The 20,327-nt window shown below is 41.6% G+C and overlaps 1 protein-coding gene across 1 annotated transcript; it reads left to right on the top strand.

Annotated features, from left to right (window-relative positions):
• The first annotated feature begins 6,837 nt into the window (after positions 1-6,837).
• On the top strand, positions 6,838-20,318 carry LOC122748279 (myeloid cell surface antigen CD33-like). Its single transcript, XM_043993943.1, has 7 exons — positions 6,838-6,886; positions 7,032-7,400; positions 7,850-8,134; positions 8,858-8,963; positions 9,533-9,626; positions 13,476-13,681; positions 20,240-20,318. The coding sequence occupies exons 1-7, from the start codon at positions 6,838-6,840 to the stop codon at positions 20,316-20,318; spliced, it is 1,188 nt and encodes a 395-aa protein (XP_043849878.1).
• The last annotated feature ends 9 nt before the right edge of the window (positions 20,319-20,327 follow it).

The following is a 20,327-nucleotide window of genomic DNA, read 5'->3' as shown; positions in this document are numbered from 1 at the left end:
GAGCACCAGCCTGAGTTCAAATTCGGCCTCAGACACTTGATACTTACTAGCTGTGTGACCCTGGGCAAGTCACTTAACCCCAATTACCTCACTAAAAAAAAAAAGAACCCCAACAACCAACAAATTTGTATCCCAGATACTTATCAGGAAGTAAGCCCTGAATAAATGTTTATTGCTTGATTGGTTAGGTGTAGGGAGATCAGTTAGTAGGCTATTACAAGTCTAGTTTGAAGTGAGGAGGACTTGGACTGGGATGGTGGTTGTATGATTGATGTTATCTTCTTCTGGAATAAAAAGGCAATAAACCTTCAGAGACAGGCAGCCAAGATGGGGAAGGGCCTCCAGTCTATTCCATATGAGGACTGCTGAGACTAAAAAGAAGGTTGAGTGTGGGGGAAAGAGTTAGGGAAGGAAATCTGACCACTGTCTTCAAGGACTTGCAAAGCTAGTATGTGGAAGAGGGGTTACATTTCTAAGATTAAGCTGATTCTGTTCGGCCTCATAAGATTGAACCTAGAGCAAGAGGGTGAAAGGTGGTGCATGGGCAAAGAGAATTGAAGGAAATTTTGGCTTAATGTCAGGGAAAACCTTCTAATAAATAGATCTGTCCCAAAGTGCAATGGGATGTCTTTGGATATCACAGATTTTCCCTCAATGAAGATCTTTAAAAAGAAGCATGGCCCTATCTCTGGTATGTTCTTGTGGGGGGATGGATATCCTTTACTAAAAATGGATTGGCCAACTCATTTCTCAAATGTACAGGGAACTGAGCCAAATTTGTAAAAATGTGAGCCATTCCTCAATTGATAAGTGGTTAAAGGAAGTTTTCGGAAGAAGAAACCAAAGCTATCGATAGTGACAAGAAATAACAATCCAAATCACTATTAAGTAGAGAAATTTAAATTAAACCAACTCTGAGGTACCACCTCATACCTATCAAATTGGCTAACATGACTGAAAGGAACAATGATGAATGTTGGAGTGGATGTGCAAAAACTGGGACGCAAATGTGAACTTGCCTAACTATTCTGGAGAACAATTTGGAACTATGCCCAAAGGGCTATAAAACTGTTCATACCCTTTGACAAAGCAGTATCACAACTGAGTCTGTATCCCAAAGAGATCAGAGAAGAGGGGAAAGTGTCTATTTGTACAAAAACATTTACAGCAGCTCTTCTTTTATTTTAGTGAGGCAATTGGGGTTAAGTGACTTGCCCAGGGTCACACAGCTAGTAAGTGTTAAGTGTCTGAGGCCAGATTTGAACTCAGGTACTCCTGACTCCAGGGCTGGTGCTCTATCCACTGCGCCACCTAGCTGCCCCCAACGGCAGCTCTTTTTCTGGTGGCTAAGTAATTGAAGGCATGCTCATCAATTGGGGAATTGCTGAACAAGTCGCAGTATATGATTGTGATGGAATACTATTGTGCTATAAGAAATGAGGAAGAGGATGGTTTCAGAAAAACTAAGGAAGACTTATATGAACCAATACAAAATCAAGTGAGCAGAATCAGAACAATTCACAAAGTAACAACCAAATTGTAAAGATGAGATCAACTGTAAAAGACTTCACTTCTCTGATTAAGACAGTGATGCCAGAGAATTCCAAAGGACCTCGATGAAAAATGTTAGCAACTGATGAGTTGTGAGTGCATATTGAATGAGGCCTTTTTAAACTTTATTTTTCTTGGGTTTGTGTGTGTGCATCTTTTCCTTTTCAACATGACTATGACTTCACATGCATAAGCAATATTCTATTGCTTGCCTTCTCTAGAAGGGGGACAGGGGAGGGAGGAAAAAAATTTCAAACTCAAAATTTTTTTTTTAAAGTTTGAAATTTTTACATGTGCGATGATTAAAATTATGAGATACATACTTTCTGGGTAATTTAGTCACTTTATTAATATGGCCAGCAGGATGTTAACAAAATGAGGTCTAAGTCAGTCTCCCTCAGACCAAAGACCCCTTCCTCTCAGTTGGGTCCTGGTTCATATACCTTTCCAGCTGTAGGAGGTCCATCACACAGCAATCAAATCTAATGGTTAGACATCATTCAAATCTAATTGGTTGACATGATTGGAGATGGGTTATATTAAAATGAAGTTGGAGATAAAGTGACTGAAGTAAAGATGACATGGGGGGGCAGCTAGATGGCACAGTGGATAGAGCACCGGCCCTGGATTCAGGGGTACCTGAGTTCAAATCCGGCCTCAGACACTTGACACTTACTAGCTGTGTGACCCTGGGCAAGTCACTTAACCCCAATTGCCTCACTAAAAAAAAAAAAAAAAAAAAAAAAAAAGATGACATCAGGGTCCCAAAGGACTCATGATGGAAAAGGCTCTCCAAATCCAGAAAAAAAAAAACTGGAATATGGATGCTGATTGAACCATACTATTTCTTTTGTTTTTGGTGTTGTTTTTCTTTTTGCCCTGATTCTTCTCTTATAACATGACTAATGCAGAAATATGTTTAATGTTATTATATATACATATATATACATGTGTATATATATATATATATAACCTATATCAGATTGCCTGCTATCTAGGGGAGGGGACAGGGAGGGGAGGGAGGGAGAAAAATTTGAAATTGGAAATCTTATAAAAACAAACATTGAAAACTATCTCTACATGGAACTGGAAAATAATAAAATACTTTTATTAAAAAAAAAGATGACATCAGGGGAAAATGTAGAGACCCCATCCAAGGTGATGGAGGCATCATGGCTCCTTCCTAGGAGGCCTGAGATAGACTTTTTCAATTGGTGAGACCGAAGCTTGTCTGCACTTAGCTCCCACTCACAGAACATTCTATCACCACTGAGGTCTGGTTTACACGGTGCCCATAATGGACACAAATTAAGGGGAAATAAGGGCATTGTTCAAGAGCCCACTGGCAAAGTGGAATGAGTAGAAGCAGTTGGGAGACCTGGGTTCAAGTATGGCCTCTGATACTTACACACTGGGCAGCCTTAGTTCAGTCCCTTCAGCTCTATGGAAGGTTTACCTCTCTAATCCATGATGTGGGCAGAATGATGCCTGGTAGAACAGCCACAAAGCCATGTACATGTTTTGTAGACCACAAGGTACTATAAAAATGCAAGTTACTCTCATGCTCAGTGCATTGGCAAAGAAGATTCCTTCACAAAGTGGGGATTGTTCTTGAGGAGGGTTGTAGAACATTATTCATGGAGCTGTTAACTAACACAGCCTGTTGTAGAACAACAAATTACTTCTGCAAAGCAATTTGGTATTAGGCACACATTAAGTGGCTATAATACCCCTACCCTTTAACCCAGAGATTCTACCGGTAGGCATAGGACCCAAGGATGCCATTGATAAAAAGAAAGGCCTCACAATAAAGCAGAATATGGACAGCAACATGTTTTGTGTTAACAAAAGACTGAGAGAGAGATGGTGTACTGATGACTAAAGAAATGGTGGTACATTGATAGAAGGGAATACTATTGGGCTGTAAGACATGAAGAAAATGATGAATACCAAAAAACATGAGAAAATTTACATGAATTGATACAAAGTTATGTAAAGCTATGAAAATTCAGGAAAATTATGTGGAGGGTGTCTCAAGTCTTAGTGAAGTGATTATGTATTTAAAATAGTCAAAATAATTGATTCATTGAAAGTCATTTTTAAAACAATATTGCTATTACAGTATGCAATGTTCTCTTGGTTCTGCTCATTTCTCTCTTCCTTATTTCATTGCAAGTCTTTACATGTTTTTCTTAAATCAACTACCTCATTTCCTATAGTACAATAATATTGCCATTCCCCAATTGATAGACATCCCTGTAATTTCCAGGTTTTTTTCAACGCAAAAAGAACTACTATAAACATTGTAGAATATGTAGGTTCTTTTCTTTTTTCCCTAATCATCTTTAGAAATAGAACAAGTAGTTGTATTGGTGAGTCCAAAGGCACAGGTAGTTTAATAACTCTTTAGGCATAATTCCAGATTGCTCTCCAAAATGACTGGATCAGTTCACAATTCCACCAACAGTGAATGTGTCCCAATTTTTCCACATCTCCTCCAACATTTGTCACTTTCCCCTTCCATCATTTTAGCCAATGTGGTAGGTATAAAATGATATCTCAAGGTTGTCTTAATTTGCATTTCTCTAATCAGTAATGATTTAGAGCATTTTTCCCCATATGATTAGAAATCATTTTGCTTTCTTCATTGGAAAACTGCTTATTTATATCTTTTCAACATTTATCAATTGGGGAATGACTCGTGCTCTTATAGATTTTACAAAGTTATATATTTTAGATGAGACCTTTATTTGATAAACTGTCTATAAAAATTATTTTCCCAACTTCATGCTTTCCTTCTGATCTTGGCTACATTTGTTTTATTCACCCAAAACATGTTTTAATTTAATGTAATTGAAATTATCCATTTTATACCTTTGTTCTCTCTTGTTTATTCATAAAGTGTTTGTCTCTCCATAAGTCTGATAAGTAATATGTTCTATGTTCTAATTTTCTTGTAAAATCCCTCTTTATATCTAGGTCATGCATCCATGGTGTAAGATATTGGTCTATTCCCAGTTTCTGCCATACTGTTTTCCAGTTTTCCCAACAATTTTTGCCAAATAATGAATTCTTATCCCAAAATCTTGTCTTTACGCTTGTCAAATATAAGGTTATTGTATTTTTTTTTGCTGCTATAAATTGCATGTCTATTCTATTCCAGTGATCTTCTTTTTTATTTCTTAGCCAGTACCAGTTTTAATTATTGCCTTGTAATATAGTTTAAGATGCGCTACTGCTAAACCTCCTTCCTTTACATTTTTCATTGGTTCCTTTGACACTCTTGAGTTTTTGTGTTTCCAAATGAATTTTGTTATTATTTTTCCTAATTTAGTAAAATAAATGATTTGATTTGAATGGCATTGAATATATAAATTAGTTTGGGTAAAATTGTCATTTTTATTATATTGGCCCTGCCTACCCATGAACACTATTTCTCCAGTTATTTAAATTTGATTTTATTTTTATAAAAAGGTCTTTATAATATTGTTTATATAGTTCCTGGGTTTATTTTGGTAGGTGTTCTCCTGCCTATTTATACTGTCTAGATTTACTTTAAATTGGGTATTTTTTACTATCTCTTTCAGAGTTTTGTTTGTAACCTATAGTGATGCTAATGATTTATGTGCATTTACTTTTTATCCTGCTACTTTGCTAAAATTATTAATTGTTTCTTTGGGATTTTCCAAGTATATCATTATGTCATCTGCAACTAGGTAGTGCAGTGGATAGAGCACTGACTCTGAAGTTGGGAAGACCTGAGTTCAAATTTGACCTCAGATACCTATTAGCTTTGTGACCTTGGACAAGTCACTTGACCCCAATTGCCTTAAAACATCCGGAGTCATCTTCAGTCATCCTGATATATATTGCCACTGAACCCAGATGGCTCTGGAGGAGACAGTAAGGTTGGTGACTTTGCGCAGCCCTTTCTCACTTAAATCCAATTTACTGCAAGTCATGACATTACCCCAGTGTCATGGTCCTCTGAAGGAACAACAACATGACACCTGATTTTTTTATTGATTTTATTGTTTGTTTTTTTTGCTCTTCTTTCCCTTCTTTACTTTTTTCAAGAAAGCAATCCCTTGTTCTAAGGTATGGCTCTTGGAGAGGAAAGTGAAGGGATACAGAAAGAAATTGAGCCCATTTAAAATCAAAAGCTACCATATATATATATATATATATATATATATATATATATATATATATATATATATATATATATATATATATATATATATTTTTTTGCTGGGCAATGAAGGTTAAGTGATTTGCCCAGGGTCACACAGCTAGTAAGTGTCAAGTGTCTGAGGCCGGATTTGAACTCAGGTACTCCTGACTCCAGGGCCGGTGCTCTATCCACTGCGCCACCTAGCTGCCCCATACCCTATATATTTTTTAAAGAATTGGGAATTCTTGTCATCATGATAAAGAGACAGTAAAAAGGCTTTGGAGACATCAAAGAGGAGCAAGAAAGACTGAAACCTTTACTTCAAGATAGAAATTGATTACTGTGGACATTCCAGGGGAGAGGGAGTTGGCAAAAAGGACATATGGGGGGGGGAATAAAAGGGTGCAGTTAGGTATCAAGGGTGGTATGATGGATAGAATGCTGGGCATGGATCCGAGAGTACCTGAGTTCAAATCCAGCCTCAGACTCTGACTAGCTGCATGACCCTGGGCAAGTCACCTGACCCTCTTTGCCTCAGATTCCTTATCTGTCAAATTGGCTGAAGAATGAAATGGCAAACCACTCCAGTATCTTTACCAAGAAAAACCCCAAATGGGATCACGGAGAGTCAGACGTGGCTGAAAAATGACTGAAAAACAAGTTAGGCAACAGGGCTGGAACCATGGAGAGCTCATGGAGGTTGGGAGGAGCCTCCTGTCTAAGGTTGGGCCTCAGAACCCAGATTCTGTGAGAAAGGAGTACCTTGATCACTGAACTCACAGAGCACCGGGAACCAGGGAAAGAGGAAGTGCTGGTCACTTCCCTGCACCACCTCCATCCCTCGGGCCATCTTCCTTTTTCACAGATCTGATTTCCCTCCTATCAGGCTCATGGTTTCCTTTGTGGCGCCTGCTCTGAGGACCAGCAGAAGGGAGAAGCTGGGCAGCTGAGAGGACCCAGCTCCCCAGCGTTCTCAGAAGCCCGTCTCCCTTCCTCCAGTTCTGAGGTGCTTCTTCCCCTTGGCTTGGGGTTCTTCCCCCCAGAAGGCCGTATGAATGGGTCTCAGGCTCCCCCCAGTAGCTCTGGTCTCCACTGTTTCCCTTCATCTCACCATGGACTTCCTTCTCCTCCTGCTGCTGCTGCTGCTCCAATTCTGGGAGGGTAAGTCGCAGCAAGAGTCAGAACGGAGGGTACCTGGAGAGACGTGGGAGGGCCTGAAAGATAAATCAGTTGTGGAAGGTGTGGGGGTAAGGTTGGATGAAAAAATACAGGAGGCCTTGGGCTGAATCTTCCTCTTTCCCCTTAGGGTCCTTTTCTCCACAGAAGCAAACATTTGAGCTTTGCGTGTCCGGGCCAGTCACTGTGCAGGAAGGGTTGTGTGTCGCCATCCCCTGCTCCTTCCACTATCCCTCAGAATACAGGAATAATGACCCAGGCTATGCATACTGGTACCAAAAGAAATCAGGCAAACTGGTGGCCACCAATAAACCCCACATGACAATCCACCCCGGGGACAAAGACCGGTTCCACTTTATTGGGAATCCCCAAATGGACAACTGCTCCCTGAGAATTACTGGGGCCAAGAAAAGTGATGCAGGGGATTATGAGTTCCGTATAGAAAAGGGAGCACTGAGTTACAGTTACTCCAAACACAGAGTATCACTCCAGGTGGTAGGTGAGTTCTCTGTCCCAGGAAATTGTTTGGGATGATGAAAAGCCTGGGGAAGGAGTCAGTTTGGAAGCCAGGGAAGGACATGCTGGTGATCCATGAGCTATAGTCTCAAGGACCTTGGCTGGAAGGGGAGACTCTGATTCTTTCTGTAAAGAAACATGACCCTAGGCAGGGGTGATCACTTCAGAATCTGGGCATCAAGGATGAGAGGGAGTGGGAGAGCTCTTCATAGGTGTGTGGAAGGGACAGACACACTAGTGAAGGGGGCTCTCCTTGAGGTAGTAAAACACTGTGGGCTGGGTGTGATATGCAGCCATTGGAGACAGAGAGATAAGTCAGGGAATAAGAGGGAAAAACCAGGGAAATAGACACCCCAAAGCCATCACATGACTGTACACTTTGGAAAGACCCCTCTTCCTTCTACCTAGCTCACACCATCTCTCCTCCTCCAGAACTGACCGAGAAGCCAGAGATTCACATGCCAGAGATCTTGGAACCTGGGAAACAGGTGACTTTGACCTGTGTGGTTCCTGAAGTCTGCAGAAATGCTTCACCTGTCACCTTCCTCTGGCAAGGGACTGCTCTCTCTTCCCAGGGACTGGCCTCACAAAATACCAATTCCTCCAAACTCCTGTTCACCCCCTGGCCCCAGGACAATAACACCAATATTACCTGTCAGGTGAAATTAGCAGAAGCCACGATGAGCACAGAGACAACTATCCAGCTCACCCCTGCCAGTGAGTTTGGGGAGAGGGTGGTGACCAGACACTTGGCTTGCTCAGGAGAAGTTAAAAGGGAAGGCTAGAACCAGTGGCACTAGATTCTTGGGTCCTGAGACCAGAGAGAGAAAGATCTGGGCCCCTAAGAAGGTTGTTCCTTGGGGATCCCCCATTTCCTCTTCTGGGTTCTGGTCTCATTCCACTCCTGGCCTGCAGTGCTAGTCTCACCAAGTTAATTTGCATTTGTTAAGGGCCTGCTTTGTGCCAAATGCTCTACCAAGTTCTTGAGATACAAAACCAAGCAAAAAACAGTCCCTGCCATCAAGGAACGGACAGTATAATGAACAGACAACATGCTAGGCATTATGTACAAAGAAAATCTATATTGGCTAACCAGTAGGGTAAAAGTCAAAAACATTGAGAAGACCTGAGAAAGGTAGAAGGTGGGATTTCAGCTGGGACTTGAAGGAAGTTGGGGAAGTCAGCGGGTGGAAATGAAAGGGAAGAGAATTCCGGGCACAGAAGATACCCAAAGAAAATGTCCAGAGCAGAGAGATCTAGTGTCTTGTTCAGGGAAGAGCGGGCACTGGATGAGTGGATGGTGAGAAGGAAGATGCGAGACATTTAGATGGGATGTCATTATTCCTGGAGTCTTTGGAGAATGGGTGGGGGTGAGGCGGGGACGAGCTAGAGAAAGAATGGTGGAGAATCTAGCTCTTTCTAAATTGTATGTGTCCTCAGATAAAGGCTCACCAAGGTCCAGTCACCTCTTGGAAACAGTGAATCAAAGTGCTCTGGTTCTATCCATCTTGGCTACTGTGCTCTTCACTTGCCTGGTGACTTGCCTGTGAGTTTTCAGCTCAGAAATCTGAGTGGAAGACCTTAAAATATGGAATAGAGAGTGTCAGAACTGGGGGAGGGTGGGACTTAGAATGGGGAATGTCAGAGCTAATAGGAATCTTAGAATAAGAGCTAGAAAGTCCTTAGAAAGGAAAAATATCAAAGCTGGGTGGGACTTTAGGACAAGGACTGTTCAAACTTAGCAGAAGAACAAAGCATGCATGATTAAGTGCCTACTATGTGACAGGCTTGATAAATATTATCTCATCTGATCCTCCCAACAAATGGGTGGTATTATTGTCATCCCATTTTGCAGGTGAGGAAACTGAGGCAGGAAGAGGTTAAGTGACTTGCTCAGGGTAACACAGCAAGGAAGTGTCTGAAGTCACATTTGGACTCAGGGTTTTCTGACTTGAGGTCTTGTGTTCTATTTACTGTCCCACTGAGCTGCCTCAGGCAGAGCATTGAACATGGACTATAGGAAGTCAAATGTGGAAAGAAACTTAGATCATAACTGGCAGAGCCTTTAGATGTCATGTGAAATGTTCATAACCAAGCATGGCTGCCCTTTCTCAGAGTGAAGAGACTGAGGAGAAAACCATCAGACGGAGATGTGGGGGGTTCAGAGTCTGGGATCAGCACCAACCAAGTCTCCAGTGTGGTCCCACTGGTAAGTTACCCCAGATTCTCAATCCCCATCCCTCAATCAACATCACCTTATAGGACACTGGAGAAATAGAAAGGATTGGGAAGAAGGCATTCTCATTCCCTATCCACACCAATGCGGTGGGCTTCCAGAATCATGAGGATTGTCAACTCCCCAACCCTGAATAGTTTAATCTAGTTGACAAGATAGTACACTCCAACCATCACCCAGCAACATGTGAATGACCATAATGTAGACATTGATAACTAGCCCCACTAAGCTGACCCTAACTCATCCCTGGAATTATTAGGTGCAGTGGCAAGTCCTCATATGTGGAGTCAGGTGGCAAAAGACAGAGAGGATCTGGCTCAGCAGAGAAGCTATAGTTTGTGAAAGATGGGACAATGGGTCCTAAGTAGATGACTTTGCCTAGGCCAAAGATCAGTTTCACTCACCAAACATTTATTAAAATGTGTACAGAGCTCTTTGACCCAGTGCTAGAAGAGATACAAAATTTAGACAAACCTTGATACCTGCCTTCATGATGCTTACAGTCTAACTGGAGAGTGGGGTGGGGGAGAAATAATATCACTGTGTATATCAAATACTACTTTGAAACATATGGACCCAAAGTTATGTGAGATGGGAGGCTAAAGATTGTTGCCAAGCAGTGTGCCTAGGAAAGATTCCTAGAGAATTTGGCGTAAGAGTGAGCTTAAAAATGGAGTAGAAATTCATCAGATGGAGACCAGGGTGAGGAGAACTGGGGAAAGGAGGAGGAGAGAGATAAAGAATGATCTGGGGGGGGGGGGGGGGAGTTGGCGAGGTGGGCGCAGTGGATAAAGGCACCGGCCCTGGATTCAGGAGGACCTAAGTTCAAATCCGGCCCTCAGACACTTAACACTTACTAGCTGTGTGACCCTGGGCAAGTCACTTACCTTACACTTACCCCAATTGCCTCACTTAAAAAAAACAAAAACAAAAAACAAAAACAAAACAAAAAAAACAAACAAAGAATGATCTGGGAACAAACTGAGGAGGCAAAGAGGATAGGCTATGTCCTGGGGATAGCAAGTCATAAAGTCTGGTTGGACTTCAGAGTGCTTTGAGGAGAATAATGGGATTTGAAACTGGAAAAAATAGATTGGGCTAGACTGTGGATAAATAGGGAGCTACTGAAGATTTTTTTTCAGCAAGGGAGTGACATGCCCAAGTCTATGTATACAGGAAGATTATCAAAGTGGCCTATGGAGGATGTGTTGGAGGGAAGAAAGAGAGCCAAGGCTAAAAGATCTGTTAGACAATAGCAATAGTTGACAGAATTATAAACCTTGAGGCTTAACAAAGACTTCAGTGGCTATCTGGTTCAACGAAAGTGTCCTAAAATTCTCAGTGTACTTTCCAAGCTATTAAAGCAAACCGTGTATGACACCACACAACAGGTGTCCTCTAACCTCTGCTGGCACACAGCAATGAGGGGAATACACACCACCCAAAGGAGCCCATCGAAGTTTTAGATGGCTCTAATTGTTGTGGAATTATTTTTCCCAACATTGGGTTTCTTCTTCTTTTTTTTTTTTTTTGGTGAGGCAATTAGGGTTTAAGTGACTTGCCCAGGGTACCACAGCTAGTAATTTGTAAGTTGTCTGAGGCCCAGATCTGAACTCAGGTCTTCCTGAATCCTAGGGCCGGTGCTCTATCCACTGTGCCACCCTACTGCCGCCCCAACATTGGTTTTCAATTGGCCTCTTTGCAATTTCCTATTCATATCCCCTCTGGTTCGCCTCAAGGGCGAATCACATCCTCCCATAGGACAGTCTTTTCAAAATCTGAACACAGCTCTCATGACCAAATCAATCACCCTCTGCTTCCAGTCCTCTTGCACAAGCTAAGCATCCCCACCTCCTTCAATCAATATGGCAGGAAGCTAAAGACTGTCACCAAAGTGGTTGTCCTTCATCCACTGATAATCTGTTCCTTGTCAATGCATTTTCAACACTGTGATGACCAGAAGTAAACACAAGGTGTGATCAAACCCAATCACTACAGGTCAAACTTGTTAAGAGGAACTATTACATGCTTATTCCTGGAAATTACAAATATGATAGCTCTCTTGCCTACTATAGCATGTTGCTGACTCAAAGTGAGCTTGAAATCCATTAAGATACCCAGGACTTTTTTTTTTCCAAATAAAAAGACCTCATTAGGATACAAGAGATATTTTCAGCTTACCCCCTCATTTGACAGAGAAGAAAACTGAGGCCCTGAGGAGCAAAAGTGACTACCACGGTCAAAACCAGGATGTAGAACAAGGATTCTTACTAAAAACCAATGTTCTTTATGACAGAGTAGCTCAGAAAAGAAGGGAAGGAAACAGTGTGAGATTCATCTAGGAAGTTAGTTTGCAGGTAGATTATGGAGGATTTCAAAAACCAAGACAAAATATCTGCCCTAAAAAAAATAGGATCACAGAATTTAGAACTAGAAGAGGTCTTGGATATATTTGGTCCAACCACCTCATTTGACAGTTGAAGAAACTGAGGTTCCCAGAATGGAATTGATTTATCCAGGCCATGGCAAGTAAGTGGCTGAGGCAGATTTGAACATGGATCCACTTGATTCTAAATTGCTCTTTCCACTACACCATGAGGAAGGAAATTGGATCAAGTGTGAGTTTTGCTAGGTATGAGCAAATGCTGTATGCAGCAGGAGGCAGACAAGGAGAGACTGAAGATTAATGGGGGAGCAATCTATTGGAGAAAAAAGAAGATGGAATGTACAGGGTGGACCAAAAGTCACAAAGGGATCTGATGTTTTAATAACTTTGAAAAGTATGTTTCTTTATTTTTTTGGCCATTTATGAGATTTGATGTTCATCATATGATGTAAATTCATCTTCCTATATATGTTTTGGCATTGTAAATGAAAAAAACAAAAAATAAAGGCATTATTAAGTATCCTTGACTTTTGGGCCCACCCTGTAGAAAGAGTTTTGCCTTGGCAAGGAGAGAGTACCAACTCTTTTTTTTTCTTTTTGGGGGGCAATGAGGGTTAAATGATATAACTAGTAAGTGTCAAGTGTCTGAGCTCTGCATTTGAACAGCAGGTCCTCCTGAATCCAGGGCCAGTGCTTTTTCCACGGCGCCACCTAGCTGGCCCCAGGACCTAACTCTTTATGTACAAGAGATGAAGGAGGGGAGAGTGGGAGGAAGGCATCTGATGGATTTGAGATAAGGAGGGGAAGAAGAGGAAATCTCAGCAAATGGTCTCAATTTCTTCAGGTGAAAGATGGGGTGAGGTCATCGGTTTAACATGGCAGAGGCAGGTCCATGAGGGCTTGAGGAGGGAGTGACAAAGTCTGGGACTTTTTGCTGCAGTTATGAGGGAAATGGTGACTTGATTAAAGAGGAATAACAGGATTACCTTGCTATTGTGAGGACCCAGTTGAAATTATGTGATATGAATTTGCAATGCACCCAGTCAGCTTGGTTCTTTAACTTTCTGCAGCTCTGTTCAGCAGCTCATGAGTAGAACTGAAGGAGGCAGGTGATGAGCGTAATCCAAGGATGGTGCTTGGCAAGGCATGATTGGCAGCAGAATAAAGGGCTGAAAGATTTTAGGTTAAAGGATAATGCTAAACTAGCTCAGCCATGGGTTAAAACTATAGAAGGGAGAACAAAGTAACCAGTAGAACACCCAGAAGAATATAATAGGACATGGAAGGCTAGTGCTGGAAAGAATATTGGAACATGGAACCTAGAATATCAGAGTAGAACGGTAATGGAGAACAGAGACAGGCAGAGCCGATATCTTAGATTCCTCATAGGGATGACAACCCTTCCCAAAACTCCTTGACCTTTCTCTGTCTCACAGAATCAACATGAGAATTCTACACAGCATGCCAGCCCAGAGATCCCGCCGGCAATTGTGCTGACCCCCTGCTTACAGGAGTGGGGGGATGAGGTACAATATGCTTCTATCTCCACCCAAGCCCAGAAGCCCCAAAAGATCTACGAGCTAGAAGACACCAATACTGAGTACTCAGAGCTCAAGTTTGAAACAGGAAACTGGAAGAAGGGGTGAGAGGGATGATGAAAAGTATCTGGGATTAAAGCTAATCTGTAGCTGTTAATCTGAGGGTGACTAGCAATGCTGCCAGATGATATCTATTGAATCCATCAACAGGCATTTATCCATCTAAGGCACTGGGTGGTGGTGGGGGAAACAAGAAAAGGACATGGTATGGTCTTCCATGATCTTATAAGATGAATAGGCAGAAAAAACTAATGCAAAAACACAGACTATAGAATGTCAAAGCTGGAAGGCTCTAGGCTATGGGCCTATGGTGGTTTGGGGTTTTTTTTAGGGCAATGAGGGTTAAGTGACTTGCCCAGGGTCACACAGCTAATGTCAAGCATCTTCGGCTGGATTTGAACTCAGGTCCTCCCGAATCCAAGGCCAGTGCTTTATCTACTGTGCCACCTAGCTGCCCCCATGGGCCACATATATGTATGGGTGCATGTATATGTGTGTATGTACAAGATAGATATAACCCCCATCTTCTTGATCGGTGTTTGTACTGTTCTGAAAGATGCCAACAATAAGTATACAGAAAATGTTTCTTGCCTTTCAATACTCAATCAATTACAAAAAGAAGGCATTTTATTCACCTGCGAAATAGACTTCAGAACTTATAAAATATAATAACAGAAAGATAAAGACATTCTCAGGGCAATTCCTATCTGAATTCTATTTTTAAAAAAAGTTGAAAAGAATAAGATGTGACAATAATAATGACAATAGAATATTTATAAAATTGATAATAATAAAGGTAATTATAAGTATAGCATTTCTAATTCATGCCAAGGAAAGATAGAGACCAAAGGATTCAAGACTGAATCTAGAGGTCACATTAAACTATTGAAAAAAGCAATATCTACTCATATTTTGGTCACTTTCAGTTAAGACACACTGATTATAAAGATATCAAGAAGAAAGTTGTGGTTTAATGTGTTAAGAGACTTACTGGCATCCTGAAATCAAAGTATAAAGCAAATATGAGTGTGGAATATTACATTTACAATTAAACATAATTGATGTTAGGATTTTTTCTGAAACAAAAGACAAAGTATGAAGAAATGAACACCTATAAAATATTGGTCATATATACTTTGGGAACTGGTAAATGGCAATTTTGAAAGTATTCTAATCAAATTTACACAATATTGATGAAGCACAGAGCCCATCATCTCTAGGCAACTATTGAAAGATTTAACACTTCATGTCCCCAAAATGGAAAGAGGATTCATAGTTATTTTCAATGCACGGGGGGGGGGGGGGGGGAATAAATTTTAAAACTACAGAAATACTTTTGGAACAAACAGACATCACTTAACCATATAAAAGAAAAGACTAGGGGGGCAGCTAGGTGGCATAGTGGATAAAGCACCAGCCCTGCATTCAGGAGGACCTGAGTTCAAAAATCCAGCCTCAGACACTTGACACTTACTAGCTGTATGACCCTGGGCAAGTCACTTAACCCTCATTGCTCCACAAAAAAAAAAGAAAAAGAAAAAGAAAAGAAAGACTAAAAGATGAATACCACTAGATTTGTTTTATGTGGCCCAAGTAGTTTATCTATGGATAGAGATTTTGATGGCTAGGATCCAAGAATGGAGTCAAAATGCTATCCATTAATAATACATTAATTCAGTCAACAACAGGGAGGCCAAAAAGGGTCCAAAAAATAGATGAGGTAGGAGGAAAGAAGGGAAGGAGGGAAGGGGAGAGACAGAGACAGAGACAGAAGAGATGTGAAGGTTTATGATGACAATTATGGAACATGTCATTGCTACCACAAATTTTAAGTGTTATCCTTAAGCAACCTTGTCTTAGTGATCACTGTAAATTATATAAAGTGATAGAAACTGTGCAACACATCACCACAGGTTGTACAACTTTAGTGCCTATTGAACCTCTAGCAATACATGACCTGCTGGCAAAAATTATGCATCAAAAGCTTTACTTTTTCATGGAGTGATAGGCATCAAATTCCCATACAATAAATGCAGATATCAGTAAGAACTCTAGTACTGAACCAAACCATTATCCCCAATATAACATTGATCCTTAATCACTAAGTACCACATTTAAATAGTAGTGCCGTACCAAACTACTCATAACCACAAAGCCTTCTGGAGAATAAAAAAGCCTTCAAGATATAAAGAACTAGCAAAAGAAATAAAAAGTCAAGTGGAAACAGGATGAGGTCCATATTATCTTGCAACTCATATCTGCAACTGGGCTTGTACAGAAAACACTTTTAGTGAGCCTGCAGAAAATGACTTTATTTCTTCATCCATTTATTCGACTACAAAAAACAGGGGTTCTTTATCCACTAAGTATAAAAGCATAATAGCAAGATGGTGACTTGCCCTGGGATTGTTTCTATGTAAAATCAATTTTAAATAATGAAACTGTTATTAACAAGGGTACTAAAAAGAGCCAGCACCACACCCTCAAAGGTCATTGTTCATGTCATGAGGAGAATGACAATGGCCAGCTAGGTGGCTGTCAGCCTGGGTGATACCTACCAGGGGTTTTGTGCACCCTGAGATGAGTGGCACAGTGGATAGAGTGCTAGCCCTGGAGTCAGGAGGACATGAATTCATATCCAGCCTCAGACACTTGACATTTACCAGCTGTGTGACCCTGGGCAAGTCACTTAACCCTAATTGCCTCAACATCCAGGGCCATCTTCAGTCGTCCTTGCCAGTGGACCCAGATGACTCTGGAGGAGACTGACCTTGCTCAGCCCTCCCTCACTTAAATCTAATTCACTGCAAGTCATGACATCACCCCACCCCCCCACCCCCGCCCGATGTCATGGTCCTCTTTGAGAATGAAGGACAAACAACAACAATAATGGTAGCTCCAAAAGCCTGACAGGAATGCTTTTAAAAAAAGGCAAATTGCAGGTCTGGTGCCTCAACGGATAATATTATCACGGACTCAGAGGGATGTAAGTGCTCCTAAAAATCACAGAAATAGTCTAGCCTACTCAAGCCTGTCATACCAGTCATCTTGGCATAGAGAAGGGACCAGTTCCCCTTCATGTTCTGGCACCACAAGAAGGTAAAATACCCTGGAATAAGATGGTGCAGTAGATGGAGTGCTGGTTCTGTAGTCAGGAAAACCTGAGTTCAAATCCAGCCTCAGTTAAGTAACTAGCTGTTCAACCTTGGGCAAAATGTATTTAGTCTCTAGCCTGCCCCAGTAACCTGAACTGTCAAATGGGAATGACGATGACAATGACGACAATTATGATGATGGTGTGGTATGGTGGGTGTGGTGATTGATGACAACATATCAGGCACTATATAGGTAGCTATTATTATTTTTATTATTAATCAGTATCATTATATACCTGTCGGATCAGTAGAGCAGGCAAACTTTGAATGTACTCCATGAACTCTCTTAATCGACTGATACATGAATGTTTTAGCATGTGCTGGCACAAACTCATAATACAATTGGAAGCTGATCTTACCAGTGGTAGGCAAGGGCTTGATACTGCTTTTTGTCAACAGTACCCTGAGTCCTGAGTTACACAATAACCAGTGAAGGGCAATTGTTTTTTTTAAGTGGGAAGGGGGGTGACTTCATCACTTCAGTTCCTAGTCAAAGTTAGAGATTAAATCAAGCAGGCTACAAAAATTGGAAAAGGGAGAAGCTAAAGAACCCCAGGTCCCAGAAAATCTTGACTCAACACAAACTCCAGAAATTCTCCCTAATTATAAAAGACAGGGAAAAAATATCACTTGAATGACTTTGAAAGGGGGATGGGCATATATAGAGTGGAATTCCAAAAGCATCTCTTGAGTTGTTGAAGCAACTAGCAAATAAATCCTATGAAAAAGTTATTATTTTTTTAAACTGATATCTCTATAACCCTCATGAATCATCACAACCTCCTACATGACATTTGGTCATTTAACAGAAATATACAAAACTGTTCTAGGAGGTGCTCATAGCTAGATAGATCAGCCATTGCTGAAGTAAAGTTTTAGCTATCCAAAAATTGGCGGGGCAGCTAGGTAGCACAGTGGATAAAGCACCAGGCCCTGGATTCAGGAGTACCTGATTTCAAATCCGGCCTCAGACACTTGACACTTACTAGCTGTGTGACCCTGGGCAAGGTCACTTAACCCCCATTCCCCGCAAAAACAACAAAAAAAAAAAATACAAAAAAAAAAAATTGCAAAGTAGTGGTAGTAGTAACAATAATAATTTTTCTATAATACTTTAGGTTTACAAAGCACTTTTTTTGCAGTGTCTCTATAGAGGTAACTAGTGAGTGGTGCTACTACCACCATTTTATAGATAAGTAAAACTGAGTATTAGAAAGGTGATGTGGTTTGACTCTAGATAATCACGAGCTGGTAAGGCAGGAGTTGGAAATGTTTGAATCCAAGGTAGGGTGGGAGGGGAACAGAGACAAAAACAAAGGAGAAGGGGAGGAGAGAAAGGGAGGAAAAGGGAGTGAGGGGGAGGGGAGGGAAAGGGAAGGGAGAGATGCATATACAGATACATATATAAAGACACAAATATATAGATTTAAAACAAGATATAGATTTAGCTACTGAGAGTAAGAGAGAGAGCTAGAGATAAAGATAGAGGGCATAGAAATAGATAGAAATAGCTTTATCTAGATCCCATATGTTACAAATGTAACCTGTGTAACAAGATTCCTGGTTAAGAAAATTCCTCTATGGGGGGCAGCTAGGTGGCACAATAGTAAAGCATGGGCCCTGGATTCAGGAGGACCTGAGTTTCAATTCTGGCCTCAGACTCTTGACATGTATTAGCTGTGTGACCCTGGCAAGTCACTTAACCTCATTGCCCACTATAAAGAATGAAAAAATGAAAGGAAGGAAGGAAGGAAGGAAGGAAGGAAGGAAGGAAGGAAGGAAGGAAGGAAGGAAGGAAGGAAGGAAGGAAGGAAGGAAGGAAGGAAGGAAGGAAGGAAGGAAGGAAGGAAGGAAGGAAGAAAAAGAAAATTCCTTTATCAATGCAGATCAGCAGCTGTCTTAAATTTCCAATCTTAGAAAGTTACTGGGGAGACTGAGGTCAGTGAGGTCGCTTAGCCTATAGAGGAGCCTATAGAGGAATACCTCAGTTCAAAACTATCTTTCAGAGACATGCTAGCTGCGTGATCTTGGGCACATCACTTCACCTGTGTTGGCGTCAGTTTCCTCAACCATAAAATAGGGCCAATAATAGCACCCACCTCTCAGGGTTATTATGAGGATCAAATGAAATAATTAGAATAGTACCTGGCACAAAGTAATTGCTATACAAATGTTAGCTATAATTATTATTGTTACTTGTCTATGGTCTCACAGCCAGTAGGCTTCAGAGGTGGCACTTTCCTCACTCCAATCTAGATAAAGAGACAGAGGCAGAGATGAAAATAGAGACAGACCAATCACGTAACAGAATAGACAAAGTACTGAGGCTGATGTCAGAAATTCTCACTCTGACACTTATACATTTCATGGGTAACTCTGGACAAGTGTCCTAACTCCTGATCTCAGATAATTTCCTGGGTTTATCTCCTAACTCACAAATAATTTGTGTTTTCGTTGGTGGAAGGTTATTCTGTATCAGGAGCTCCTTAGGATTATAGATCCTTTCTGCATGCCTATTGTCTTTAAATCAAAAGGCATCTCTAGAGCCCCTACTATGTGCTAGGGTGACTGTGCTAGGAAGAAAGGTGGCTCAGTGGATAAAGGGCTAAGCCTCAGCATCAGGCAGACCTGAGTTCCATTCTGACTGAAGACAAGCTGTGTAATATCAGATTGGTACCCCTTGGGGGGAAGCTCCTAAATGAACCTTTTATTCCCTGAAGATTTCAGGGTAGGTGTCACTTCATCATTCACAGAATCTCGGAATTTTAGAGAATTCTAGATCTGAACCTTTGTGGCATAGTAATAAATAAAATTACCTCAAGACTCAGTTTATGCTGTTTAGAAGGCACAGCTGGCCAGAATGACAGGCAGCCCTATCAGGCTTGACTGAATTGGTGGCTGGCTTGCCCATGGGTCCATGGGTCCCGAAGGGCATCATCCTATAGCCCAGTTGAAAGCTAGCTGCCCTTGGCTGCAAAGAGGAGAGACCCTTAAATAAGAACTCCTGGCATCCATTTTATTGCCAGTAATTCCTGAAAGGGCTGGCCAGGATAACTCAAGAAAGTGAGGGGTGGGGACTTCAGGTTATCTGGGTCCCCAAGTAAGCAGATGGGTTCAGGATGCCTGGCTTCCTTCCAGCCAAGTGGAAAGAGTGTCAGGACTCTGGTGGGAAAAGGCAGTGCCAGCTGAGGGATTGAGACCCCTGGGTCACGCCTAGGGGAGGATTAAGGGTCGGATTCCTGCCTGGGTCCCTGCAAGGTGAACCTAGGGGTAGGACCTCTAGGTCACGTGGGGAGAGACAAGATTCATGGGTTTCTACGGGGCAGTAGCAGGAAGAGGGGTCGGGATGCATGGATTCTTGAGGGACTGGGGGAAGAGGGCGGAGATTAAGGTCAAGAGTTTGGATCTTTGCCAGTGCTGGGCCTGAGACACCTGATCCCTTGACAGTGCGGGGCCTGCGGATCAGGGCACCTGCGTCCTTGTTGGAAAAGGAAAGGGGCAGGAGGCTTGGGTCCTTGCGTTGTAGGCTCTAGGG

Source organism: Dromiciops gliroides, chromosome 3 (genome assembly GCF_019393635.1).
Source record: "Dromiciops gliroides isolate mDroGli1 chromosome 3, mDroGli1.pri, whole genome shotgun sequence".
Lineage (NCBI taxonomy): Eukaryota > Metazoa > Chordata > Mammalia > Microbiotheria > Microbiotheriidae > Dromiciops > Dromiciops gliroides.
The sequence above is the reverse complement of the archived record's forward strand: the minus strand, read 5'-3'. Positions and strand labels throughout refer to the sequence as shown.

Bases quoted from the DNA above. Each gene is read 5' to 3' on its own strand.
- LOC122748279 (XM_043993943.1), top strand. From the start codon at position 6,838: ATGGACTTCCTTCTCCTCCTGCTGCTGCTGCTGCTCCAATTCTGGGAG. The intron at 6,887-7,031 runs GTAAGTCGCAGC...CTTTCCCCTTAG, and splicing joins GCTGCTCCAATTCTGGGAGG to GGTCCTTTTCTCCACAGAAG. The intron at 9,627-13,475 runs GTAAGTTACCCC...TCTGTCTCACAG, and splicing joins TCTCCAGTGTGGTCCCACTG to AATCAACATGAGAATTCTAC.